This window comes from Sphaerodactylus townsendi, linkage group LG03 (assembly GCF_021028975.2).
Source record: "Sphaerodactylus townsendi isolate TG3544 linkage group LG03, MPM_Stown_v2.3, whole genome shotgun sequence".
Lineage (NCBI taxonomy): Eukaryota > Metazoa > Chordata > Lepidosauria > Squamata > Sphaerodactylidae > Sphaerodactylus > Sphaerodactylus townsendi.
The window spans coordinates 125367141-125394707 of record NC_059427.1 but is presented as its reverse complement, the minus strand read 5'-3'; the positions used below and the strand labels follow the sequence as shown (position 1 = coordinate 125394707).

General features: G+C 44.4%; 1 protein-coding gene across 1 annotated transcript; it reads left to right on the top strand.

Annotated features, from left to right (window-relative positions):
* The first annotated feature begins 319 nt into the window (after window positions 1–319).
* SLC25A10 (solute carrier family 25 member 10) lies at window positions 320–15150 on the top strand. Its single transcript, XM_048491586.1, is given in 12 exon segments — window positions 320–605; window positions 5508–5627; window positions 6523–6637; window positions 6724–6772; window positions 7044–7085; window positions 7433–7476; window positions 8897–8967; window positions 10318–10386; window positions 10388–10411; window positions 12099–12176; window positions 12720–12776; window positions 13242–15150. Coding segments are annotated over 12 exon segments (861 nt in total). The 5' UTR covers window positions 320–515; the 3' UTR covers window positions 13344–15150.
* Window positions 15151–27567: the final 12417 nt, after the last annotated feature.

Here is a 27567-nt window from a genome sequence, read left to right as displayed (position 1 = left end):
TAAGGGCCGTTTCTACCTCCAAGTGTATACTCAGTAGTACTTCCTGCGACGCACCTGTTTCCACACATCTGCTTTTCTCTGAAAGTTTAGAGACGTGCCCAAAACACCTTACAAATACATAAAGTGCGACGAGCTTGCAGTGATGGTTTGCCTTCAAGCAAACCAGAAGGAGCCAGGATTTCCTGACCCATTAATGCCAACCCAAGAAGAGGAGCTCGCTGATCCCCAGAGAAGCTTGGATTTTTAGGCGGGGCACCTTTGGGACTGCACCTCTGGGGAAAGATTTGGCCCTTCTGGCAGCCGGGGCCGGCTCCTCCCTGGCCGCACCTCTGGCTCTGCCCTAACCGTTGCTCTTTTAAGGTCTCCCTCCACCTCTGGCTGGCGTTGCCCGTTTAAGGCCTCGGTCATTCATGCTGCTCCTTGCTGGGGTGGGGAAGCGGCGGTGCGCCTGTGCTGCTACTGCTGCTGCCGGGATCCCCGGCGCGGAGGGCTGAAGGCCGCGCAGAGCCGACGCGATGGCGGAGAAGCGTGTGTCCCGCTGGTACTTCGGCGGCCTGGCCTCGTGCGGGGCAGCCTGCTGTACCCACCCGCTGGACCTGCTCAAGGTGTGCCGGGGAACCTCCTCCCGGGAAAGGGCAGGTGGGAGTCCGGAGCGCGGGGGGGTGGGGGTGGGGGTGGGGTGGGAGGTGGGTCCTCCGCGCGTGGCCAGGCGGTGCGCCTCCGTCCTCCGGTGCTGCGCTGCCGTGTCCCGCGTGCGCCCCAGCCACCGAGGGTTGCCCTTTATCCCTGCTCAGTGAATGAAGTCCTCAGGGCTCGTTCCCTAGGAGCGGGAGCAGGTTGCTTGGCAAACGAAGGCGCCTGCCAGGCTGCCATATTATGCAGGCTCTTTCCATTTGTCTCGAAATTCTCTGTTGTGGACCAGAGACCCCTCTTACTTAGAGCGAGGCTGTGTGCGCGCGCGCTGGAGGCAGAAAAGGTCTCCCCTTGTGGCTACTATTCCCCGCCCTCTCGCTGCCATGTTGGCTCTGGCTCTCCTTGGAAGTGCCTGTCAAGTCCCCACCAGGAGAGTCTTACTTCATACAAGTTTCCTGTTGCCCGGGCGAGAGACATGGGCAGTGGTTGGCATTCAGCCCCTGGCACCCCCAGTGTCTCGTTTCCTAGGAATAGGCAGCTAATGCTATGGCATGCAGCAGTTCCTTCAAGCCTGGAGACAGCGGCTCCTTTCCAGGAGCGGTGCCCAGGTGTCTGTAGGAGTCTGTGCCAGTCATCACCATAACAAGCAGGGCATCAGGCAAAGAGATTAGTTGATAGGCTCTTGCAAAGCTAGTTTAACTTGTCCGATTTGTTTCAGTGATTTCAGGAGTCTGGTACCATATTTTTGTTCAAGTTGGTTGATGCTGGATAGCTGTATTTAGTAGCTACTATGGTATAGTCTAGATTCAGAAACCTCATCTTCTGGGACTTACGTGCCTCTTTAGAAATATAACCCATTTAGTTATTCTGCTGCTTTTTCTCGCCTGATGTAGACTTAAAATAGCCATTTCTATTGCTCTAGAAGGGAGGAACACAGAGAGAGGACGAAGTCTGCCTAAGGTCATCTAGATAAGCTTAGGAAGAGATTCTCCATCCTTGGTAAACAGTTCTGATCAAGGTGGCTTCCCCTAAGTTTAGAAAGTTGCTACTCAAGCCTCCCCAAATGTAAGGAAGAAAGGGAACTCAGGCAAATTCTGCATGGGCCAAAAACAGTAGTGTGAAAATGGTGTGAAAACAGTGTAAATCCTTTTACACCATTTTAAAACATTTTACACTGCTGTTTTTGGCCCATGCGGAATCCGCCTCAGTGTGCAGCATTCACTCTGACAAACTAGGTGGCAAATAAAAGGAACAGAGGTTGAATAGTCCACAGGAAGTTAGCAATGGCTATGCTCTGAAATGTACCCTCCCACAAAGGTTTGTCTGTCACCAGAGTGAAGGTGAAGATTTTTTTGTTTTCTCAAACTCACCTTTATAGAAGAACCCCACTTTTATCCATCAGGATTCCATACAGTTTTGTGCTGTGCTGCTTTTAGAATGCTGAAAATTTTAATTTGATATTTTGGTTATATTTTTATCTTGCAATTTCTGCTTTTTATGTTGTATATGATTGATGATGCTTGATGTTTTACTATTTGTGTCATGAGCCACTCTGTTGTGATGGTTACTTGTTTAGTTGACTAAAAAGGGATTGGACAAATTAATGGAGATGAAATCCATTTGTGGCTATTAGCCATGACAACTAGATCTGCAGTTTCAAAGATAGTAACCCTTTGAGCACCAGCACTAGGGGAAACAATAGAGGAAGTTTTTTGCCTTGTTTGTAAGCTTTCCGGGGGCAGCTGGTTGGCCACAGTATGAAACCAGATGCTGGACTAGACAAGTAACTGGTCTGATTCAGCATGATTGCTTGAATGTTCTTATTGCTGTCCACAGGTAGTAAAATGTGGCACAAATATTGCTAATAAAGTCTTCAAAGTAAGACAAATGTTATGGGAGGAAAGAAATGGCTGCCCTATGGATCCCTTACAGTTAACAAGTGTACTGGGACTATCAACATGTGCTCGAGGAAGACATCAGTATTAGCGAGGACTTTGAACTTCCCTTGGTCTTCTCTGATGCTCCATGTTCCTGTTCTAAGCCCTTCTCCCCCCCCCCCCCTTTACTTCTTTCAACTTCAAGCTTGAGGGCAGATATAAAAAAATTCCATATATCGACAGGCTTTGTCCATGTGATATGGGGGAAATAGAGACCCTGACACACATATTTTTACGATGCCCCACTCACAAAGAAATGAGGGCAAAACTGTTTGACTCTCTTCCAACATCAATTTTTCTTGGCCCCGAGGACTGTGCCATGAAAAGACTATTAGAAGATGCTAATCCTAATATAACCAGAGAGGTGGCAAAATTTAGTGCTTATGTTGTGAAAAGGCGTGGACAAGTAGGGCAATAAAAATAGGAAGTCTGGATCAATGATTTTATCTTTTATTCAAATTTTATCCCAGTTTTTAACTTGAACTTATATTATGGTTTGGACAAACAGTCTTTGGAAACTGGTTACCTCAATTTTATTTTGTATCTGGTCTGGAAATGTACTATCTGGAATTTATATTTGATATTTGATATTTTCTGGTCTTTGACCGAAATAAAATATTGATTGATTGATAGTTAAAACTAACAGCAATACAAAATTCCAAGATTATTTTAGTCTGCAGATATTGGCAATAATTGGCTGAATTAAAAGAATATCCTTAAGTTGCTAAGACATGAATGGACAAGAAAAGCTTGCACTGGCTACCAGTAGAATACCGAATCACTTTCAAGGTGCTGGTATTAACCTTTAAGGCCTTACGTGGCCTGGGACCTCCGTACCTGCGGGACCGTCTTACCCCATATGTCCCGAACCGGCCTCTGCGTTCGGCGGAGGCCAATCTACTGGTGATCCCTGGCCCCTCAATGATACGGCGGGCCTCTACCAGGGCCAGAGCCTTCACAGCTCTGGCCCCAGCCTGGTGGAACGCTTTACCGCCACCTGTCCGGGCCCTGCGGGACCTTGCTGAGTTCCGCAGGGCCTGTAAGACTGAACTGTTCCGCCAGGCCTTTGGGGAGGCCAGCCGTTGATGAGGGCCCCCTCCTTCCCCTTTGTTCCCCCCCTCTTCTGATAACATCACTAAACCCTGCCGCCCTCTTGGGGTTGAGGGAGAACAGTGGATGCCATCTCATATTATTATTTTAATGCTGCGTTTTAATGGGGAAGGTTTATATTTTATCTTTAGAGCTTGTATTAATTAATTTAATGAATTTTAATTCAATTTGATATATTGTGCTCTATCCATGTTGTTCACCGCCCTGAGCCCTTAGGGGGAGGGCGGTCTATAAACCGAATATATAAATAAATAAATAAAAAAGCAACAGTGATCAGAATGGTGGAATTTGGCCTATCTTATAATGGCTATAATTTCTGCCTGACTATGGCACTGATTAAAGTTGAGCAACAGAGAGTCTACAACAGAGAGTCTACAACAGAGAGTGTAGGATTGGAGGAGGTGGCCAGGCCAGGGTGAATAAACTAAATAAACCCAGAAGCCAGCTTACATAGAACAACAGCATAGTATGATCTGAAGTTTCAAGGTCCTGGTCTACAATTCCCCCTCCCCAAGACATCCGACTTGTTTAGCCTGGTCCTCTGTGGGTGAAATTCCTTCCTTGTATGATGTTCTGGCACATTAATGCTAGCATGAAGCTGCTGAATCTGTAGACTCCTGCAGATTTCAGCCTCTGTCGTTGTTCCCTCTGTATCTCTGGTCCTGCCAACTGCCTGATGAGCAAATTCTTGCCTCAGCCTCTACAATGGATTTTTGAGCTGCCGCTGGCTGGCTGGGAACTTTGCCCATCCAGGCTACACTGCTCTGCCTTCACTGCCCTCTCCTGGCCTCCAGTACTTCAGCACCCATAACTAATGTGCACTGCATTTTTGTCAGGGCTAACTTGGGCCAGTTGGTTGTAAAAGGAAGTGGGTCTGGATGTTTCCTTTTCCTTGATGAACCAAATCTGTAGAAATCCCTGGCAGCACATTTATGTGTCTCATGCCACTTACTTTCTTGGAGTCCTTGGGAGCATTTCACATAATACAGGGCCCCTTGTGGGCACAAGGCTAGCATATGGGTGTATTTAGGGTCTTTTCTCATTTCCATTTCAGAGCTTGTATAGACTTCCTGATCTGCCACATGTTGGACCCTTGACCTGCTGCAGGAGGAGGAATGACTAGCTGGCCAATGCAATCCAGTTTAATTTTTATCAGTTTGCAGGCCTTTTACCCAGATTTCCCATGAGCATGAGTCACTCCACAGCAAGACCAGGCAGTTTATACATTTAATGGTTGTTTGGGAACAACATTAAGATGAGATCACAATCAGAATTACAGGGCTGTGGGGTAAAGAATGGAGTTCATTGGTTGAAGTGGAAGTGAGACAGAGTATGGGTAAAAGTGAGGCTAGGGAGTTGTTTAGGAATCAATGCTTGTCTTTTTGGAAGGTTTTGTTTATTAAATAAGGCAGCCTGGAATGGGGGCAGGGGGTAACAACATCTTGTTCCAGCTTCTGGGAAGATGGTAAAATGTTCATATTGTAAATTCTTATACAAAGGAGTTGTCCTGCATTGCATGAAGAAGCATTACAGGTTTTGGAGAATGTTATGCCTTAACGATAGCAGAATTGCTGCCGGAGCACTCATTCACTGTACCCCTTAAGTCTTTTCCTTCCTTTGGGGGAGTAGAAGCTACAATGGATTCCTGAAGTCTTGCAGATGTATGAGGTTGTAACTTCATTGGCTTTTCTGTACCAGGTATAAAAGCGCTATGTTGCCTAAATAGGCCCTCTCCAGTCACCCTGGGCAGCCTGGGCTTTCCTATAGAGTATGAGAAACTTGACTAATTCTTCCCTGATCCATTTGCTATCTGCTGTTCCTGCCTAGGTCCATCTGCAAACCCAGCAGGAAGTGAAGCTGCGCATGACAGGAATGGCACTACATGTGATTCGCAATGATGGCTTTCTAGCACTCTACAGTGGGCTTAGTGCCTCACTCTGCCGACAGGTGAATGCTGGGCCACTGCAAAGATTGCTTTCAATAACCCAGTCCTGTTGTAGGGCCTTCGTACAGTAGCTGCTTAATTCCATCATAACCATTCTGCAGCTCTTCCCAGTGTCTTCCAAAGGCCTGGATAATTAAGCACTAAAATTCTACTCTGCTTTGTGACCAGATATCTATGAATTCTGCAGTTCTGTACTCTCATAAATTGTCATGGTAGAACCAAAACTGCGGATCGTGGCATTGATAGCAAAACGTAAGAACACAAGGATCCAATAACCACTGCCATTTGGGAGCAACAAGGTTCTAGGATCAGTTTTCTGGCCTTTAGCATTTCTGTCCTGAACCTTTGAGGCAGACAGCCTATGTGGAGGACAAACTGGGAACAGCAACAGTCTGTTGAATTTTTTTCCACCTTTCTTCTTGATATCCCATTTGCTCTGCTACTTCTGACAGTCTTTTCATCTTCTGCATCAGCGTCTCTGCTGCTCCATATCCCACAATTGTGCATGAGCATCCATGCAAGAAAAAAGATGAAGGGTTACAACAGGATTGTGTGATTTCTGTAGCTATGATCAAGCATTCTTGAATATAATTCTTATTGCAAAAGGTTGAGCTGTGGATAGAGGGGGGGAAGGAGGAGGCATCATTTGGGCCCATGCCTCTCGCATTTAAGAGGCGATGCCAGTTCACTGTTGAAAAGGAGCATGCTGTGACTATTGAGGGCATGAGTATCCTGAACTCCATAACTCAAGGATAGTGGCCACACCTGGGCAGAGACTGTGCAGTTGGAAGGCTGGCATTATGGCTGTGTTGTGATTGTGATGAGCAGTTGCCATGGGCAGGGCCAGGGGAGTGAGGCACTGCCATCATCTTCCTGTGATTCTTTGTGCTTCCTCAGATGACGTACTCCCTCACCCGCTTTGCCATCTATGAGACTGTGAGGGACCACTTGGTCCAGGGTGCCCAGGGGCCAATGCCTTTCTACCAGAAGGTGTTGCTAGCTGCAATAGGAGGTGAGCTGGAACTTGGCAAGCACAGTTGATGGGCAGCTCGCGGCAGATTGCACAGTCTCTTTCACCCTGTTGTTGTCTGGTTGCAGGTTTTACTGGTGGGTTCGTGGGGACCCCAGCTGACCTGGTAAATGTCAGGTCAGTGTCTCCTTCCCCTTTTCCCACAGCTATGCAGATCTTCTCCCTATTTTGGTTCCCTGTAATTGGCTAGATTATCCTTGCAAGAAATACAGCGCTTGGACGGGAGGGATTCTGGCAATACTCCCTACTTAAATCCAGTAAGATGGGTAAATACCAACATCTCCTGTTCTTACTATTACAAGCAACCCCTGTGAAATATTCTGGGGCCATTATATGGTGGTTTTTATCTTTCCCCAATCCATTTAATGTTGCATTGGCTCTTTTTCAGGATGCAGAATGATATGAAACTACCACTGCATCTGAGGCGCAAGTGAGTGTCAAGCTTGCAATGAGTGGGGGTCAGGTCTAGGGGAAATGGGTGAAGGGCAAAATACCCCAGGAAGGCCTTTATCCTCTCAAGATGGCTAAAATGAAACTGTGTGATCTCAAAGAGGCAACACCAGTTTTGAAATGCCTATTTTTGAGAGCTTGGTAGATGAATATGAGTAACAAAAAACCCCAGTATTCTTGGTTGTGCCAGTCAGAGCCATGAGAGTGAGGGCTCATGACTGAAGCCTGCAGTGCCACCAACTGTACTGTGGGTGCAAAGTGATGAATGAAAGCAAATGCTGCACCAAGATGGGTTCAGGCTGCTGATTGTCTTTCTTTGTATTTCAGCTACTCGCATGCTCTGAATGGGTTATATCGAGTCCTTCATGAAGGTAAGAACTTGGTCAGTGCATGATTGGGGTAGATCTGCAGTTCTGAGAGGCTTCAAAGGAGTAATCTCTTTTGCTGAGCTTGTGAACAATAAGGACTGTCCACTAAAACATTTGCCTCTTGTGCATAGGTGTTGGGAAGTACTATGCTTGATGGCTAGTCGTGGGCCACAGACAGCAGGTGGCAGCATTAGTGCCGGGAGGAATGGGCAAACCTGTTCATGGCAGGTTCCATGAAAGTGTAGCTTGTGTGTGGATGCAGATGCACAAGAATAATGGGGAAAGGTCTTCCTTAATGATCCACCTTGTGATTAGTAGCATAAGGTGCTTACAGGTTACTTGTGCATGTGGTCCAGGACTGACCAGTGAACTTTGGCAGCGAGGGGATGAGTAAATTGCCTGGAAGAGTGAAGAAATCTATAAGTCTGGCATTGGTACACCTGGAATTAAACAGTGTAAAGGTGACTACATGGTTGGATTATGGGTCTTCAGAGAGAAAGGGCATGCACAGTGTGAAAGGACAATGTATAAGAGTTCATGCTCCGTGTGAAAAAGAGGAGTGAGAAGGAACTTACTCCTAGGAAGAATGCAGGCCAACTTCACTTGGTGTGCAGACTCTCAATCTGAACTAGACCTACTGGATGGCAGCAACCTCCCCCCACCCCCCCATGGGAATGTACTGGTTGCGAGGCCTTACTGAAAGAGTGATGGTGTGGCTAGTCACTGATTAATCATGTCTGACTTTAAACCCCCCCCCCCCGCCCCGCCCCACGTTGTTGAAATGTTTGGGGTCAGCTGAAAACTTAAGCAATGAAAGTACTATACTTTCTAAAGAATGGTCTCTTCTTTCTTGGTACTATTAATTGAAAGCTAGCTGTTGTTTCAGCCACTTTCTATCTTTGCTGACTATCTCTAAAACTGCGTCCCTTCTGTAGATGTCTAATGGGGATCTTATCTCCAGTAGTGTTTTAATATCTACTAACAGATTTTTTTAAAAGAACCCTTTCAACTACTGACACTTTGTTTGATTGGAACATCAATTTCTGATCATTATCATGCCCTATCGAGGCTTCTGGTCTTCTGACTGTAGCTAGATTATAAACTCCTTCAGACCCATTAAAACTAATCTGTGATTAGAATTTAGTGAAGTTGTTTATTGATCTGCTGTCTAATTTTCTTCCAAATTAAGACCATAACAGAAGCAGTAACAACAGAGAATATCCATTCCTGAAAAATGTTCCAAGGTCAGGAAAGCAGGAGGTACAGAGATGGATTTCATGATTAGGAAAGACAGGCTGTTTCTGGACTAGTGCAGCCAAGATATATGGGTGGGAGGAGCTTGAAGAGGTTCAGTGAACAGTCTGATAGGAATCTCTGCTTTGAGGATATACATTCTATCCACTGATCCCTTTTACTGTTGCAGAGGGTATAAAGAAATTGTTCTCTGGAGCAACAATGGCATCCAGTCGAGGAGCCCTGGTCACTGTTGGACAGGTAGGAATTCAGCAGAGATTTGTAGCTGCCTGAGTATCTATATACACATATGTTGAACGAGACACATCTTCTTCATGTGCACTTAGATCCCACAGCCTACCACCTTTTCAGCATATGCATGCAAGTGACTGACCCATAGGCTGCATTCACCTGTAACAAAAACCAAATGTGGTTTGTTCCTTGCAACAATGAACCTTTGAAGTCCCACTCTTCTCCTTTCTAAGGTAGCCCAAGTAATGAATGTTTCTGGGCTCCTGAGAAACTCTAGTTTATAGCTAATTGGGACAAAAAAGCAAATCCGATTTGCACTCTTGCGTACAAACATGGATTCCAAGCCCATAGTTTAATCCAGGTTTGGAGGCAAAAATAAGCCACAACTTTTCATTTCATCTAACTCTGTTGCCATGTCATGATTTGACAGGAGCTCCAATACTTTGATATATGATCTGCATGTGAGAAAAAGAGGTCGAGGGAGGGTTTGTGCGACTGCAAACAGTTGAGATACTTGTTTTCATATTGAACTGGTTTTGCTTGTTATGCCTGAAGGCCCCTTATCCCCTGGGGAAGGAAAATATGACTTAGTGGAAACTGTGCTCTAACACAAGGAAGCATAAGGGAAGAGTTACCTCTCTGCAGGTGCTGGAGGGTAAGATGTAGAAGCCAGGTATGATTTCTTGCAGTCCTTCTTAGAGCCATTGTTGGCACTAGGGGGCTATAGGAGCTGCAGAGATCACAGAGAGGTTAGGATTGTAGGGTGCAGAAGATAGCAGGGATTTATGTGAGAAATAATCTGTAGGCAGCACTTGTAAACAGAGCAAGATAAAGACTTGTAAACAGAGCAAGATAAAGACTATAGATAAGTTCCGTGTTGGATCAATCCAGAAGTGTGTGGGCATCATGTTAATTTTTCACTAGGGTCCTTAACCATGTAAGGTTTCTCTTTGTCTATCTAAAGTCACTGAAACAGTGGCCAGCAGGCATAATACTGCACTATATCTCTCCCATGTAGCAGAGATAAGTTGGGAAGAGAGTGGATTAGGCTCTGTGGTTTAACATCTAGTGATCATTTTGTTGGGATAGAGATCTGCATGATGATGCCACACCTGCCTAGTAGTATAAGAGACCAGCTATGGAGTATAGATTGCAAACCTGTTCTGCAGCTCTTAGCATGTTGACTGGGGATTCAGTAACCAGGTCAAGCCTCTAACTTACTTATCTCACTAGAAGCACAAATGAGACTGGGCCATCTCCTGGGGACACTGAGGATTTGTTGCAATTCTGCAGCCTGTTTTTGCTTGAGAACCTTGACAGAACTATGGCTAGTCTCACAATGTGTTTACTTTCCTGCAGCTCTCCTGCTATGATCAAGCCAAGCAGTTGGTTCTTGGGACCGGTTTGCTCTCTGACAATATTTTCACCCCACTTTCTGTCCAGTTTTATTGCTGTAAGTATATATCTACATCTATATCTCTCTCTATATATAAAAGGCTAACTGTGACAATGTTAGTCATGCCCTAATGCTGAAACGCCTGGACCAAATGCTTTGAAATTTTCACAGAATGTGGCTTTCCATTGCGGGCGGGTTTTTGGACATTCACATACCTGACATGTTACACCTGAGCCAGGTAAAACGTCCATTTGTCCAAACCCCGCGTTGGACCAATGAGGGGCCGCCATGTGGGAGGACTGCCTTGCCCGCGCCGTGTGCGTGGATGCAAATGGCAGCGGCAACGTCACAAAAGGATCCGCCGCTGGAGCCGCGGGCGTCGGTGGCCGTGGGGGCGACCCTCTGAGCGACCTACCTACCCTCCCCCGGGCCCCCCTGCCCCCTCAGGTGACCCACTCATTGCCTACAGCCGCCCTCCCCAGCGCGCAATGGCAGGCCTCGCAAAGCCTTGCACTCCTCTCGCTGCCCTGGGCCCTGCCGACATGTTCGCCAACTGAGACCCCTGTCGGAACTCGTGGTCAGACCCATCTGTCACTGTCAAAATTGTTTCCTATTGGCTGAGAGGCGGGACTTGGATGGGGATGGCCATCAATAAGTCCTTGCCTAGGAACGTTCCTCATTCCTCTCCCTCTGTCTCGCGTCCGCTTCCTTTCTGGTGGCCCCTGGCACTCCAGCCTGTCACGTCGACTTCACTCTCTCACCAGACTCTCTAGGTAGCGATGCAAACTGAGCAAGCTCTGTCTGAATAAATGCATGCCCCTCTCTGAAAACTTATTCAAGGTGGCTCACAAGCTAGAAACAATATAATAAAGCCAGAAAAACAATCACTATAAATTTAGCAGTATGAAAACAAGCAAAGAGCAAGCAATAAAAATGGCACAAAACCAAATTAAATAGCCTAAAATGATATTCATAAAATAGTCTTCAGGCTGAGCAAGGCTATTAAAAGCCTAGGTCATGATAATGTTTGGCCTGGAAAATAAAATAATTGCCAGGCAATCCTCATGGTGAAGGGTATTCTGGAGGTGAAGCAACAGCCCTGTCTCTAGTTGCACCCTACCCCCTTTTTCTTCATCCAGCAGGGACATGGAGAACAAGATTGGGATTTTCAGTGGCAGGATGGGCAGTGCAACAAGAGCAGGTCTTTTATACCCAATTACATATGCATTGCCGTGGAGATGTGACATAGATGTTGAGCTCTCTGGATAAAGGTTTAATGGAGATAAAAAGGACCAACGTAAAGGGAGAAAGCAAGGTCTGATAAAAGGACAGCAGGGATGGGGGAAGAGATGGAACTAGTAGCTGATAAAGCAAAATAAGATGGGTCAAGGGCTTCTCACAAAAAAATGCATTTTGTGGTGGAGGTTGAAGGAAGGCAAGACTGAGATGGGTTGTTCTAAGTCTAGGGAACCATGTTCTTCTGTACGTTTACTTCCAATGTGAATCACACTAGAAATTCCCATGGCTTTTCCCCATGTGCTGTCTTCCCTGAATGAATACAGATAACCATTTGCTCTGTTCTAAGTTTAAGAAACAACTTGATGATCTCACCACTTGTTATTTTCCAGCTGTGGTAAAATATCATTTGGTAAATGGTCATCTGTATCGATCCTAAGTATATACAATACCTACTGATTGCAGCTTTCTACAGCCAGATGTGTGTTTTTTTCTCTCTGAAACACAGGGTGGTTGTGCCACATTCCTGTGTCAGCCCTTGGATGTGCTAAAGACACGGCTAATGAATTCCCAGGGCGAGTATCGGGTGAGTGGACAGATCTCCAACTCCTTGATTATGTCACCAGACATCATATATGCATATGGATGTATTTGGGTCTCTTGCTCCATCTTGGCACAGTTCCCCCCTAACCTCTGGGTTTTACCCTGGCCTTGCATTCATTTGTTTGTTTCCTGCTCTTTAGGGCAGGTTATAATAAAAAGACTGATAAAAGCCAAGTTCTAAAACTCCAACTCCAAGCTCCCTAAAAGGTGGGTGCAGTGTATAGGACACCCTGAGACTAACCCCCCACTCTAGTAGTGGGCATCAGCTGAACGCCCAGGTGAAGAGTCTAGTCTTTGCCGGGCACCGAAACTCCAAAGGAGTAGGTGCTTGGTGGGCCTCTAATGAGAGGGCATTCCACAATGCTGGGGCCACTGTTGAGAAGACTCTCCGGGCTGCCCCACCCCCTCACCTCTGAAGGGTGTTGCATGTTGATTTGAGATCAAGCCTTGTAGAATTGGGTTTGAGCTCTGCAAATGGAGTCCAGTGTACTTGAGGACATACTGAAGTTATCATATTTTGTTCCAGGGCGTTATGCACTGTGCAGTGGAGACTGCCAAGCTTGGACCGTTGGCCTTTTATAAGGTAATATGAATGGGGCGGGAGCAGAAACAGATAATTACCTCAAGTAGTTCAGGCCTGGAGTGCAGAGTGCCTGAATTCCAGCTTTGGTATTGCTTTCAGTGCCTCCTACATTCCTGTTGTACCAAACCTCATTAGTGAGACCAGGTTGCTTTCCCTCTGTCCATCCAAAACAGAGGGAAAAGGGCGCTGTGGCCATCCCTTTATTCTTTCTCTCTGTGGCCCCAGTGCTGTATCAGGATGCCATGCTACTTAGGCTGCAGGTGCATAGCAGCTTCCTATCCATTTCCAGGCCAGACACATGAAATTAAATGTTCCAGAAGCTGATGTGGCCTTCAGCTCTGACAGCCTGTACATCCTCCAGGTTTCTAGCCTAACCTACTCTTCCTAGTTCAGTGCTTCTCTGAGTAGGTATGAACTCGGTCTCCAAAACTGGCAGAAACTGACCTTTTTAATCTCTTGTTCTAGGGCCTTGTTCCTGCTGGCATTCGTTTGATTCCACACACTGTGCTCACCTTTGTCTTTCTGGAGCAGCTACGAAAATACTTTGGGATTGTAGTGTTGGCTTAAGAGAGGAAAGGCCTGCCTAGTTGGAGACATGAAAGAAAAGAAGGAAATGGGTCTGAAAATAAGGATCCTGCCATGCTCAGGCATCACACACGAGCTCTTAACAAGACGCAGCAGTCCTACAGTTCCCTTTCTAGTGCCATAGCCAATAGCTGTCCTCTCCCAGAATTCTCCCTTCCTAGTGCCTGACAATCACACAATTTTGGCTAATGAGCCAGCCCTTCAGTATCGTTTGGTGCCTAATGGTATAAGCCAGCCAGCCAATTGTAGAATTTCCTCGTTCAGTGCCCAGTGTCAGTAAGCAGGCAATCCAGAAATGCCTTTCTCCATGTCCATGAATCCACTGCTGACTTGCCTGTCAACACTACAGTGCTGCCTTTAGTGATATATTCCTGCTGATCCCTCAGTATTCTTAATGTCCAACAATACCACAATGTCTTTGGTTAACAGCCAGCATTCCAATAAGGGCATCTACTTCATTTTTAACCAACACGCTTGTCAGCGGTAGCCTGCAGTGCCATAGTTCTCTTTTTCAGTGTCATGGACAGAAAATCAGCATACCTACAATGCCATCTTCTTTTGTGGTCCTCTTCTGATTTGTTACCACCCTTCTAATGCACAAATACTTTCCTTCCAAGTCATCTCATAATGATGCGCATGAAAAAAGTAGCTCTGTAGAATCTTAAAATGGTCACTTCTCTGGCCCTTTTAGATGTTTACAGCAGTGAATAGCTATCTCCTCATGAAAGAGATTATGGTAGCTGCTAGGACCTCATAATAGCAGTGTGCTAAACTGAGCAAAAATCTCCCCCATACACACAGTGTGTTTCTTGGAAGACATACTTTCTTTCACTGCTTCCAGCCTGCTCCCTTGTTCCTACCTCAGTCTCCCTTGACCTTCAGGGTTACAGCCAAAGGAGCAGGTGGTTCCTTGTGGTTATCACCTGTCTCGAAGAAATCTTCTGCAAGCAACACCCATCCGAGAAGTTTAGCATTCCTTGCCTTCATTTGCTTCTTGCTTCAGCATTCAAGACCTGATTAGCCAAAGCCTCCTGAAACCAAAGGGCCCTGTTAGTGTCTTGAAGCAATGACAGTGGAAGCAGGCTTCTGAAGTGCTGGTGAGAAGCAGTAGTCAAGACAGCTGGCCTGTAGGGAGTGAGGACAGTGTCTCACCCTGCTCCTATATACCAGTCAAATAGGTAACTAGCTTTCTCCAAGGTGAGGGAGGAAAGGGGGGAATGCAGGCCAAAGTGGCCAAGGTCTCATAGGACAGTGCTTATCTGAATAGGTACAGTTTGTCAGTATCACACTTGGCCTCACCCAGGAATTATGTTGTCTGCATTGTGCTCAAGAGGATGAACTAAGACTGCAAGGGGGGGCTCCCTATTGACTAGTTAATTTAAAACAAGTGTCAGAGTAAAGCACCCCCTTTACCTGCGGGCCTCTTCCTTTCCATAATGCCTGTCCAAGCTGTGCTGTGACAATTTGTCTGAACCCTTTTTGGTAGCATTGAAGGAAGCCTAGAAGGCTATGGAGTTTCTCCAGGTTGCCTCTACTGTAGCATTGATTTTTTAAAATGTCTCTGGATCTGTCCCACCCAAGCCTCTGTTTAATGAAATCAGTTTTGTCTGTTTTGTTTTGTTCCTTCTCGCTGCTGGGTCATATCACCCATCCACCCACCCACTGACATGTGGATGGACTATCCCCCATATGTGACTTGTCATTCCAGAGGGTGGTGACCCATGGGCATGAAGAACCAGAGCAAGTGATCAGCACTTTTGTAATCATGTTAATAAAGCAATTGTACAAAGCCGGTGTCACTCATTTTCTGGAGCTTTAATTACTTCTGGCATACGATACGAAATGTGTGTTTACTTGCATCAGATTCAGTTCTGGCAGATCAGAGTGTTGCATTTCAGAATCCCAGTTGAAAAAAAATCTCACAAAAACTTCATTCTGACGGTGCATATTGAATTACATTTGTTACTATCACGTTTCCGTGGCGGTTTGCCTCTGGAATAAGTTCAGCAAAATGTTGAATTTTAGCAGATTTGAAATAATGTTGGAAGAAGGATTCTCAGCAAATTTAACGGAAAGCTTGTAGTAGTATTGCTTGTTTCATTAAGAGGATAAGGTGAATGGGCCTGAACCTGGTATCCTTTCTTCTCTCCTTAGTCACATGGAACATGCAGCTTGTGTGACTCTCTGCTTTCCCCGTGCATTAGGCAGAACATTCAGTCCAGGGTGAAGGATCTTGTTTACCTTTTATCTGATGCTGGTAGTCCTAGTTTCATGTTGCTTCCATCTTGTTGTGATTCAAAGCTGAATGAAGGAAAGCCGCAGACCCGTAATGCAGTAGGCCCTGGTGGAGCCTCATTGAGGAAAGGCCAATATGCTCAGCGTGTTCATAGCCGTTGAAGTGGGGGAGAGAAGGGGAATGTTTTCGGATGGTAGAACACTCTTAGCCACTCCATTATGTTTGTCCTTGACAACTTTTATGTAAAGCTTGACTGAGGCTTTTGGTGGTCAACCCCATTCTGTTACACATGCAGCACAGGGATGATTGGTAGCGATTGATATGGCTCCTGCAAGGGTAAATTTGAGAGCATTGCTTGTTCCCAAGCATCCCATTTTGGTTATGACACATGTGCCTGGGTGCTGATTCAGCCATTGGTGCTGGCCGTAAGCCATGGCTGTCAACACTATTTATCCCATGCTGGGTGGTTGACTCTAGAGGTGGGTCTTATATGTGGTGCTAATTGGGCTGTGGAAGGGAGGCCAGTGAATGAAAGCTCTCTTCATAGTAGCCAAGCTTAATGATGCCTGGCACCAGCAGTGCCCTGTCCTCCATGCTGCTGCTTGGGCAAGTTCCAGCATCCCTGGATAAGAAAGGGGCCTTTTATTGGCTAGGACACCCAAAGACTGGGAGGAGCTAAGAGATCCACTTTTCTCCCCTTTCAACCACCATCCAATTAACCCGCATATGTTAGCAGGGATTTCAGTGTCAGCAGAGAGAACAGGTGTTTTTAGATCCTCTTCACTCCCTCAGGCTTGACATTTAACCTGCAAAGGACCTCTAGATTGAGAGCAGATGTCATAAACTGCATTGTCCAGTGTGACGTGCTCCAGCCAATATTCTCCTTGATTTTTGTGGACTATTTTTCCTCTTTCTCCTTAGCTTGACAGGCATTCAGTGCTGACTTGCTGCATGATTCACAGCACATGAAGTAGCCTCGAGCATTCTTGGTGTTCAGCAGATGGATCTCAAGTACTGACAGCTCACTCCATAGCCCAATTAGCAACAGAGAGGAGCATATGTGATTTTGTTTTCTCCTTGAAGGATGCTTTGTCTGCATCCTGATCAAGACAATCTGGATTTTGCAACAACATTTAAAAAGGTGTGCATACTAATGTTTGAGACATTGACTATGTTTGGAACTGTGTGAGTCAAGCTTGCAGGAAGCTAGGATGAGGTTTACTGGTATAGAACATCTTAGGTATCCAACAGAGCACTTTGCTGTGAGCAGTGATCTTGTGGTATGATCCAGCAACTACATATCTCTTAAAAACTCTGCGCCAGGCTAGTAGAATGCTCTTTTTCTCCAGGATGACATACACACACTCAGGAGAGGAGAGGAGTCAGAAGGGCACTGGCTAGTACCTCTAATCTACCACCCAAAACAAGGTTGTAAGGCTATTAAGTCTTAATTATAATTGCATTGTCCCTAATTTCACCAGTGACTGGGCTTTTTTCTTTATTTATTTCCCATGTTTTACAAGCTCAGACGCTCCAGCGAGCATATTGACATTTTCATTCATGAATGGATTTAGAATAAACCACTGAATTAAACAAGATCCAGCTTTCAGATATTACACTGAGAGAACCCTCATCTGAGATTGTATGTATTGAAATGGTCTTTCAGTGAGATTTGTTATTATTTGAGTATGGATCTAGTTTCAGTGGTTTGATGTATATCAGAGGGGTTGGAGCTTTAGATTCTGCTTGCTTGACTTTGAAATTGATAGGTGGTAGTTATCCCATTATAGTCTTGGTTGAGAGATTGTGACTTTCAAATAGCCGCCCAGTGAGCTCCATTGCTGAGGATTCCATGTTGTAAGGGCTGAACTGAATGTTGCGTACACTTGTAACACCCTTGATAATTCTTTTTTCCTACAGTTTCAGGGTGGGGAGATAGCCATTCCCCTGCCTTCTACATTTCTAGTCTCCCTACCCCTGAATCACTAAGGGTGATTTGAGAAGGAGAACTAGTGAATTGAAAAAACTTAAATATTTCTCCCTGCCCCCACTCTCCTTTTTGACTCACCTCCTGCCATAGCTGCTTGGGAGAGTGTGACTTGCCTGCCTTGACATGTAACATCTAATTTGCCCCTAAATCCAGCATGCTCTTTGATTAACCATGTTTATCAGAGAAGAATGACCTTAACAGTTATTCTGAGGCTCATTCCGCACATGCAGAATAATGCACTTTCAAACTGCTTTCAGCTGTGCGGAAGCCTCAGCTGTGCGGAATAGCAAAATCCACTTGCAAACAGTTGTGAAAGTGGTTTGAAAATGCATTATTTTGCGTGTGCGGAAGGGGCCTAACTGATGTCATATCCTTTATTCCCTCTGAAAAAATTATTTTTTAAATTTTATTTGCTATTTATAGTCAAGGTAGTGGTTCAGAACAGTCAACAAAATGGGACATTTAATAACCAATGCATTTGGATTTTAGAAGTCAGGGACCACCAGAAAGAAACAGAAGCACAGCATAAGTATTAACATGAGCAGTATGACACATTAAGCAGTATGGAGATTACATAATAGGATCCTACTACAAAAAACTATACACAGCAGTATAAACCATAGTCCCAATCTTTTATTCAGGTAAGTTTGTGAACTGTTGTGTACAATGTGCAATCCTAGTTCAGTTTTGCATAGTTGCAAAAGGCCAGGAGAGTGAGTTCTTTCCTGACCTTGGGCAGACCATTCCACAAGGCATGAGCGACAATGGAGAAAGTGCATGTCTGGGCAGCTGTTGATTTTGCCCATTTGTGGGGTGGCACCTGCAGAAGCTCCTGATGACATCAGCAAACTTGTGGTGGTAGAGCATGGAGAGATAGGCTGTCCGGCAAATAAGAATAACCAAAGCTATGAAGGACTTTTTGTGTGATTGTCAGCACTTTAAACTGAACCTGGAAACAAATGGACAGTCAACAGAGTGTCTGCAGAATGGGAGCAATGTTCGTGCTCTGTCGAGTTCCCACTAATAGCCAAGCTGTGGCATCCTGGACCAGACGGAATTTCCAAGTTGATTTTGAGGGGAGACCAGTGAATAGTTCTTTACAGCAGTCTAGTCATGCTGTTACTGTGGTGAGGATCTAGGTCAGCTGAATCAAGGCCATCTTATGGGCTAGGCTGAGTTGGTGGAAATCCTTTTTTGCAGCTGCATTAATCTTGCTTCTTCTGTAATAAAACTGGACCCTGTTCTCCCAGGACAAAGAAGACCCTCTCCTTCCAGAGGGAAGACAAGAGATGGACATTTAGCTTAAGAGTTTGGATACTTAAATTAAGTGGTAGAATTTGATTGGACATTTGGCTTAATGTTCTAAGCCTGGGAGTGCCCAGAGGTAGAGGGAAGCTGACTCAATCACAACTTCTAGACAATGCTGAATGCAAATGAAGGTGGTCTTTGGGAGAGGTTTATCAGAGATTGGAAAAATAAGATTAGTATTTCTGGCAGGAACTTCTTGATGAAGTTATATTAGCATTTCTTTGTTTCACGGAAGCCTGTAGATCAGGGCTGGAGATGGGAACTAGCTTTTCCAGTATTGTCTCTTCCTAATCTCTTTAGGAAGAGGGTGAGGCAGGTTATTTTTCAAGGTTGATATGGGTGAGGGCAAGTCCAGGCAGGTTTTAGTGTCCTCTTGGGTGACTCTGAGCTGATGCAGAGGATGGCATCCATCTTGGCACTGAATCACTAGGCCACCTGCAAGGTTGGTGGAATGGGTAAAAGCACACATCTCAAAAGCAGAGCCCCCACACCATGGTTTGCAGTGTGATACAGTAGTTTTGATCTACCCCCTCCTATCCTTTACCCAAGACCGAAGGAGTTCTGACTAAGGGATTTATCAGTTTTCTTACAGCTGCCACGCAACTCCCTGAAGAGGTAAAACTCAGGATCAGATATTCCCAATGTCCCTTTTAAAGCTCAAATACTTCCCAAGTAGTTTTTTTTCTCTGTGGTAGAAAACACTGATAAAAGTTGATTTTTTTCCACATGCATTTGATATGCTCTTGAACTGATTTAGTTCAGCCAGCATGCCCTTCAGATTCACCTGTTTGCTCCAATTTGCTACTTATTGAGTCTGGAAAAACATAGACTGCCCTACTTTTGCCTCATCTGCTGCCCACTACTTTGTGCAAGGCTAAAACTATACAGGACTAGCTTGATAATGTAAACTGGAGTTTCTGGGTCTGCCATGAAATCTGTTTTAATGTGGATGCTTACTAAATAGGTATATGATGGCCAGGCTTAGCCAGAGGATTGAGAAGAAGGGAAGGAAATTACTAACATCTGAGCTGGGCTGAGTATCTGCCCCTTCCCTTTCTTTGCTGGTATTTAGAGCTAAAATAACTAAACATAGGCTTATCATACTTCGGTCTCATCATGAGAAAACAAGAGTCACTGGGAAATGTAATAATGCTAGGAAAAACTGAAGACCCAACATGAGATGGATTGACTCAGTCAAGGAAGCCACAGCCCTCAGTTTACAAGACCTAAGCAAAGCTGTTAATAATAGGATGTTTGGGAAGTCTTTCACTGTAGGGTAACCATAAGTTGAAAATGACAGCACACACAGTTGAAGCATAGGGGGTTTGGTCATAGGCATGAGCCACTGACACAAGCTCTTCCTGATCTCTATCACTACAGTTCTTTGTATGGGGTGTAAATATCCCCTCCTGCAAACATTCTGTATATAAAAATAGTACATCTGAAAAAGGTTAAGATAAAGTCTTTCCTCTGAATTACTAACTTCATATGTGAAAGGAATTCTTTTTAGAAAGGGTCCATTCACATTGGGAATTTGGATCAGGGCACCACCACATGGACATCCAAGATCACATAATATATTTACCATTAATGAAATTGTATTGAGCTGCCTAATATTTTATTTTTTGTTTGGAATAATAAGTAATGTTTTCAAAATGACAGACAAAACCACACATGTTTTCTTAATATTTCTTGCATTGATGGCCACTTAACCAACATGGCTCCTGAAGCAGCAATTGGCTTGCTAGAAGGTTGGGTGAAATCAGCAGACCATCCTTGCTCTGATGTTCTGCTTGGCCCTTAACTTTACTCAGGCCGTTTCCGCACGGAGGCGGAAACGGCTAGGTCGGCGCATTTCGTGCCGACCCGACGACGCTGGGACCGTCCACATGGACGGTTCTGGAAACAGCCGGGCAGCCGGCACCACGGAGCACTGGCGCCCAGCCAACCCAGCATGTCCCCGGGCCTCTGGCTGGCCGGCCAGGCTCGGGGACATGCCTCCCTGGCTCCCAGCGCTTCTGCTCCAGTGGCTAGTGCAGGGTGAAGGGTCCCCAGGCCTCGGCGATGCTCCAGAGGCCCGGAGACAAGGTAAGTGCCGGGTGGGGGAGGCGTCGTGAAGCCGCTGCCGTTCACTCAGCAGCGGCTTCATGGCGGCGTTTCCCCAACAAGAGCGCTTCCAAGCGCTCTGGGGAAACGCCGGCTTCGGGCCGGGCGGGCGGCGCGAGGGCGGCGCAGCTGCGATGCCGCTGTGCCCCCTGTTCAAATGGCAGCCTGGAGATGGCGTTTTTGCCGTCTCCAGGCCGCCATTAATTGCCCGTGCGGAAACGGCCTCAGTAAATCACATTCAGCCTTTGAGTACTACTGCTATGGGGGAGAGAACTGGAGAACTTTGACTGGCCAGCTATTGCTACTTGGGTAGCAGCAGAATCTAGCATGTTGTCTTGAGTTCACTTCCTGCAGAGCAGACGCATCAAGGAGTTTACCTGAGCTGGATAGATTGGCACCTCACTAGGGGACATGATGGAGATTTATAATACTGCGACTGATGTGGGAGAAGTAAATGGACAGTAATTATTCTATTTCTCAAACAACTAAAACTCCTCTTCCCAATCAACTGGAATGGCTGCAAAGTACTGAATGATAACAGAAGGTACCTCTCTGTTCAACACATAAATAACTTGTGGCTTCATTACCATAGGTTGCCCACTAACTCTGATGGCTTTGTAAAAGAAGATTGGACAGATTCACGAGGGAGTAGATCAGTCAGTGGCTATTAACGACAACAACCAAAATTGAACTTTCATTTCTGAGGCCCTATATTAGAGGCTATGGACACATAAGAGTAGATTGCTATCTTGCTCCTGCTATGCTTATGAATTTTCTCAAAGCCATTTGGCAGACTGACCATAGTTGGGAAAGGAGCAATTTAATGCAGTAACGCAATTCGTATAGCCTTGCATCTCACTGTGCAAAGGCCCCCAAGCTGACCTGGTCCTGAAAAGTGCCATCAGGTCTCAGGCAACTCCATAAGGCTTTCAAAGCAAGAGGCTTTCATACAAGTTTTGCCATTGCCTGCCTTTGTGTAGTGACCCTAGACTTCCTTGATGATTTACATCCAAATTTTAACCAGGACTGACACTGCTTGGATTCCAAGATATGATGTGGTTGGGATAACCTGGGCCACTCAGGTATAGGGGTTCATTTTAGCCCCCCCTCCTTGTTGTCCAACTTCTGTTGTACAATTGAGCCTGCTTGAAGATCAAGATCTTTTTTTAACTCTGTGGCATAATCCCTCGCTATTGGATGCATAGCTGATTTCATGGCCTTGGAGGTTGCACATGCACGAAAGCTCAAGGGAAGAAGAAGAAGAAGAAGAAGAAGAAGAAGGAGGAGGAGGAGGAGGAGGACGAGGAGGACGAGGACGAGGAGGAGGACGAGGAGTTTGGATTTATATCCCCCCTTTCTCTCCAGGAGACTCAAAGGGGCTTACAATCTCCTTGCCCTTCCTCCCTCACAACACACACCCTGTGAGGTGGGTGGGGCTGAGAGAGCTCTGAGAAGCTGTGACTAGCCCAAGGTCACCCAGCTGGCATGTGTGGGAGTGCGCAGGCTAATCTGAATTCCCCAGATAAGCCTCCACAGCTCAGGTGGCAGAGCTGGGAATCAAACCCGGTTCCTCCAGATTAGATACACGAGCTCTTAACCTCCTACGCCACTGCTGCTCCTATCCCTGCTCCTATCCCTAAGATAAGGTACCTATCCCTAGGAAGTCTATTCTATCCTGTTGTTATTATTGGCTTTTAGGGCATTTCTAGGCAACTTCTCAAAGGGATTCGATGCAGTTCATAAACATTTCTAAAACAATATAATTACATAAGCAATTCAGACAAAACAAACAAGTATGTTCTGAGAGTGCCCTCATTCATTGGACTGGATATCACAGGTCCCAAACTGCAAGCCCTGGCCAAAAGAATTTTGTCTCTTACCCCTGGTCCTATCCAGCCTTAAGTACCTCCAAGACACAAAGTCAACCCAGAAGGTACTCAGATGCTGTTAGCAAGCTCTTCTCAGCTTCCTCTCCTGCCACATATTAGTAATCCCATTGAAAACTGTGTGAAAGATGGAGCATAAATATGTAAATAAAGATATTCCAAGTAAATATTCCAATGCTTGACTTGTTCAATGCCCAGCCCCAATCTCCCTGCAGAGATTTTAGGAGGGTTACCGGCCAGAAGATGTAGGAGATGGCCCAGAATGTGTGTCCATTTATCCTACATCTGGGGACAAACAGGCTCCAGTCTGATAAGTCAGCATCAGGTTTCCTTGGTGCAAACCAGAGGCGTACCGGCAGAAAATGGTGACTGCAGCAAGACCTTATTTGTCTGGTCTGACTAGGTTCTCTCTCTCTTGGATCTTTCTGCGTCTTTCAGCCCACATCTAAGACTCAACACAAGTATATCACCAACACTGATGTGGTGCCAACCACCACTACTAGTCAGTATCCTATGCCTTTGTAATTTACTCTTTATAACTTGGTGCAGTTCCTATTTGGACTTAACATTGGTTAAGCAACCAGTGCCATTTTTATTGTTTCAAAGAGATTGGGAGTTCTTGTAGCAGATCTTAAGGTCACTGAAGAAGAAGAAGACTTTATTTACAGTCAATGACCAAATATATTACAAATCTCCAAAATATCTACAACAAAACAAGAATGCAGATCTCTCTCCCGTATTCCACTTAAGATCACTGAGAAACTTATACAATCCAATGTGATGAGTGAATCCACAGTGGTAATCTGAGATATTCAAGTTGTTTTGTGTAACTAAAAGTATTTTCTTGTACACTGATGAAGGCTATCAAAACAGGATAAAATCAGCAGCTTGTTTGTGAATTGTTTTAAATTATTTTGGATAACAACTTGAGAGGAACTCCACTGAGGAGAATTTTATTATAGACCTGGAAACGTCGTATCTTCTGCAAAAAAGGTCTGTAAGAAGGTTACAGAAAAACTACCTCAGTTCTGCACCTTTATGTAAAAGGTCCCCTGGTTTCCTGAATCTTGTTCTTACATGGTATGACCTGCCTTTTTTTCCTATTGAGGGAAAACACACAGCCTCCTAAGATTTTTGGAATCTAGCTTCATCTTGAACAATAAACCTTTTTGTGGTGTGCAAGTTGATTATTGAGATCACTGAGGCTGGATTAATATATATACAACAAAGAAGATGTATTTATTTATCAGTTGGTCCAGCAGCACAGGTGTTCAGGTAACCAAAGTAGAAATCTGGCAGAGGCACAAACATTTTAACTGGTTATGGCTTCAGAGAGAAGTTAGTCTTTTCCACAGTGCTTTCAGGCACAAACAGACTTTTATTGACTAGCCACTAGGTTGGATCCTCTCATCTCTCACACACAGGGTTCCACCCACACCAGCCTCCCCTTTCCTCAGGCTAAATGGTACAAGGTCTGCTCATCTCCAGAGACAGACCCAACAATTGAGCACTTTCTTCTATCCCAGAGATAAAGCTAAACTGCTCTGCCACAATGCCACACCAGCAGCAGAGCTACCTTTCATTCTACTTTTTCCTGAGCCAGATCAGAGCTGTAAAGTATATATATAATGAGCCAGATCTGAGTTGTAAAAATATATATAATGAGCCAGAGACAATATGTAATTTACAGAAGGGAAAAGAACCTGTCTGGCTCTAGTGCAAACTTTAAAACTCTATCTTTAATGAAAATAATTAAAACATTTATATAACAGAACCACAACTCTTAATCAACAAACAAAAGTACGGTATACATATTATAAATAACAACAATAAAACAGTGAATAATTATTCATTATTCATTATTATTCATTGTTTTATTGTTGTTATTTATAATATGTATACTTTTATTTGTTGATTACGATGTGTGGTTCTGTTATATAAATGTTTTAATTATTTTCATTAAAATAGAGTTTTAAACCAGGCCTGAACTGTCCCTGCTCTCTTCTTGAGGCAGACCTCAACTCCTTCCCCTGTGTTCCCTCCAGCATCTCATCCCTCTTCTCAAAGGTGATTGCATGTTGGAGCAGCACTCCTGTGGGCTAGTCTGAGCAGTTGATTTTACCTCGGGAGCAGGACAGCCTCCTGTTTGTCACACATGACTTGCTTTATCTTGTCCAGCTATTTCTATTGTGTCTATATTAATGGAACTTCTACTTTACTTTCCCAGTCTGTTGGATTGTAATCAGGGGGTCCTTTTTAGTCTTTATATCTGTTGCCACTGAGACCATTCAAAAGTTTTTTTTTCATTAGTACTGATGATTTACAAATTTATTTTTCAGTGTTAGGTCTTACCCAATCTGCAATTACCAGTCTTTTTTTGTTTCATCATGCTCCAAAAATAATTTTGGTATAATTTTGATATGCTTCTCAGAATTCATTGCTGATTTGGATTATTTCAAAATCATGTTGATATTATTTATGACTCGTGCATGTTTGTAAAGTAACTCCAAAGAACTTTGTTTGTTATGTTAGTTTATCTAAGCTTGGTCTTGATCCTATTTCAACAATTGGTGTCTGTTCTTCACTCTGCATCTCAGCTTTCTTGCCAGTAACTATCATGTTTCTCCTCTTTTGTCTTTGCACAGACTTCCTTTTTTCCCTTTGCCTATTTGTTTTTAAATCTTATTTTTAAATGAGTACAGATGAAGGCAGAGCGAAAATTAGTGGAAGAAACATTAATAATTGAAATATGCAGATGATATCACATTGCTGGCACAAAAATAGTGATGACTTTAAATGACTTCTGATGAAGATTAAAGCAAAAAGTGCCAAAGCCAGATCACAGCTGACCATCAAGAAGACAAAAGTAAAGGATACTGGGGAATTACACAATGTAAGGTTGATGATGAAGAAATTTAAATTTATATCCCTTGGTTCACTCATCAACCAAAAGGGAGACCATTCTCAGAAGGAGATTGAGACTGGGAAGGGCAGCCACAAAAGAGCTAGAAAAGATCCATAAGTGCAAGGATTTGTTGCTGTCAGCCAAGATCAAGATAATTCAGATTATATTATTTGCCATTGCTATTAAGAGTATGAAAGATGGGCAACAAAGAAAGTGAACAGGAATAAAGTTTTGCAGATACCATGGATGGCCAAAAAGAAAAATAAATGGGTTTTAGATCAAATCAAGCTTAAACTCTAGAAGCTAAAATGACTAAACTGAGGCTATTGTATTTTGGTCACATTATGAGAAGCAACTGGAAAAGCCAACAATGTTAGGAAAACTTGAGGACAGTGGGGGAAAAGGAAGACCCAATTAGTTGAATTGACTCTGTTAAGGAAGCTACAGCCCTTAGGTTGCAAGACCTCAGCTAGGCTGATAATGGTGGGACATTTTGAAAGTCAGTAATTTATAAGAATTGACTTGATGGCACTTAACCCAGACACATGCTTTGTTGCTTGTTTGTGTCAATTAAAATCCATCTCGAGCCCTGCATTCCTCTGCTACCAGTCTGTTAGACCAATGGTGATTAATTCTGATGTCTCACATCTTCATTAGTTTTGTTTGGTTGCACCTTATCGCTGGAACTTATTTTCCCCTATATCCCTATGATCGTTCCTCCACTTTAGGATGCACCTCAGTACACACATTTTCACATACTTTCCCCCAACTAATAGAAGTATTTGGATCTGTTTGTATACTACCCCTGAGAAGGTCAGGAAGCTTATTATCCCTTCTATGCAACTTGTAGGAAAGCGTTAGATGTTTTCTTTCGGTCTTTCTGTCTGTCTTTCTATTGTTCACTGTCTTGTATTCTTTCAGGTGCATAAGATTTTATTGATGGTGTAAATAATAAATGGGGGATTTTTGTTTATTAATTTTAAATGAAGTTTTCAAATAATCTATCTGTTCCCCCTCAATATTATAAAAATGCACTTCACTGGGGTTTTGTAATAAACGATGTGTTTACATTTTAAATTATAGATGGATTGAAATCCAGACTGTTCCTCAATTAAAAATCTTCAGTTAATCTATCAGCAACCCAAGTTATGCCTCGGAGGTATGTGGATAAGGCCCTCACCAAGCCATGATTGCAGTCAGTAGAACTGAGCACATAAATGTCAGCCTTCTGCCAACTGGCACATACTAGAAAAAACAGACAAGATTCTGCAGGCTAGCCAGGGCATGCAATGATTTGGTGTGGAAATGTGTGATCATGGCATGTCATTGTCACTATAGACTACAGAGAAAATGGCACAGAAGAAGAGTTGCCCTCCATCACAGCCACGATTAACCTTCTCTCCTGCAGTTGTTGTTCTCCTATTTTAAAATGCAGGAGTCCTAACTGGGGATCTTTCAGATCACAACTAGTTTAGTTTTTGCACTATCCCAGCAGTACTTTAAGGAACAGGGCATAACATAAGGTGAGTAAACTCCTTGATGTAATCCACATTGACCAGCAGAGGGCAGTCTACAAGGTATGGATGGAAATTTTAGCTAGCCGGGAACTCCTGGTCTAGTTTCTCCCATCAAGAGACCCAGGTCTGGCAAGCTGACTGAAAAAAACAAAGGGGGCAGATGGGCAAAGCAGATTAATTGGAAGCCCTGAGGACCTACTATATCCTCTTGTCCAGTTCAGTCACACATTGGTTTGTTGTAGAACATCAAATTCACAC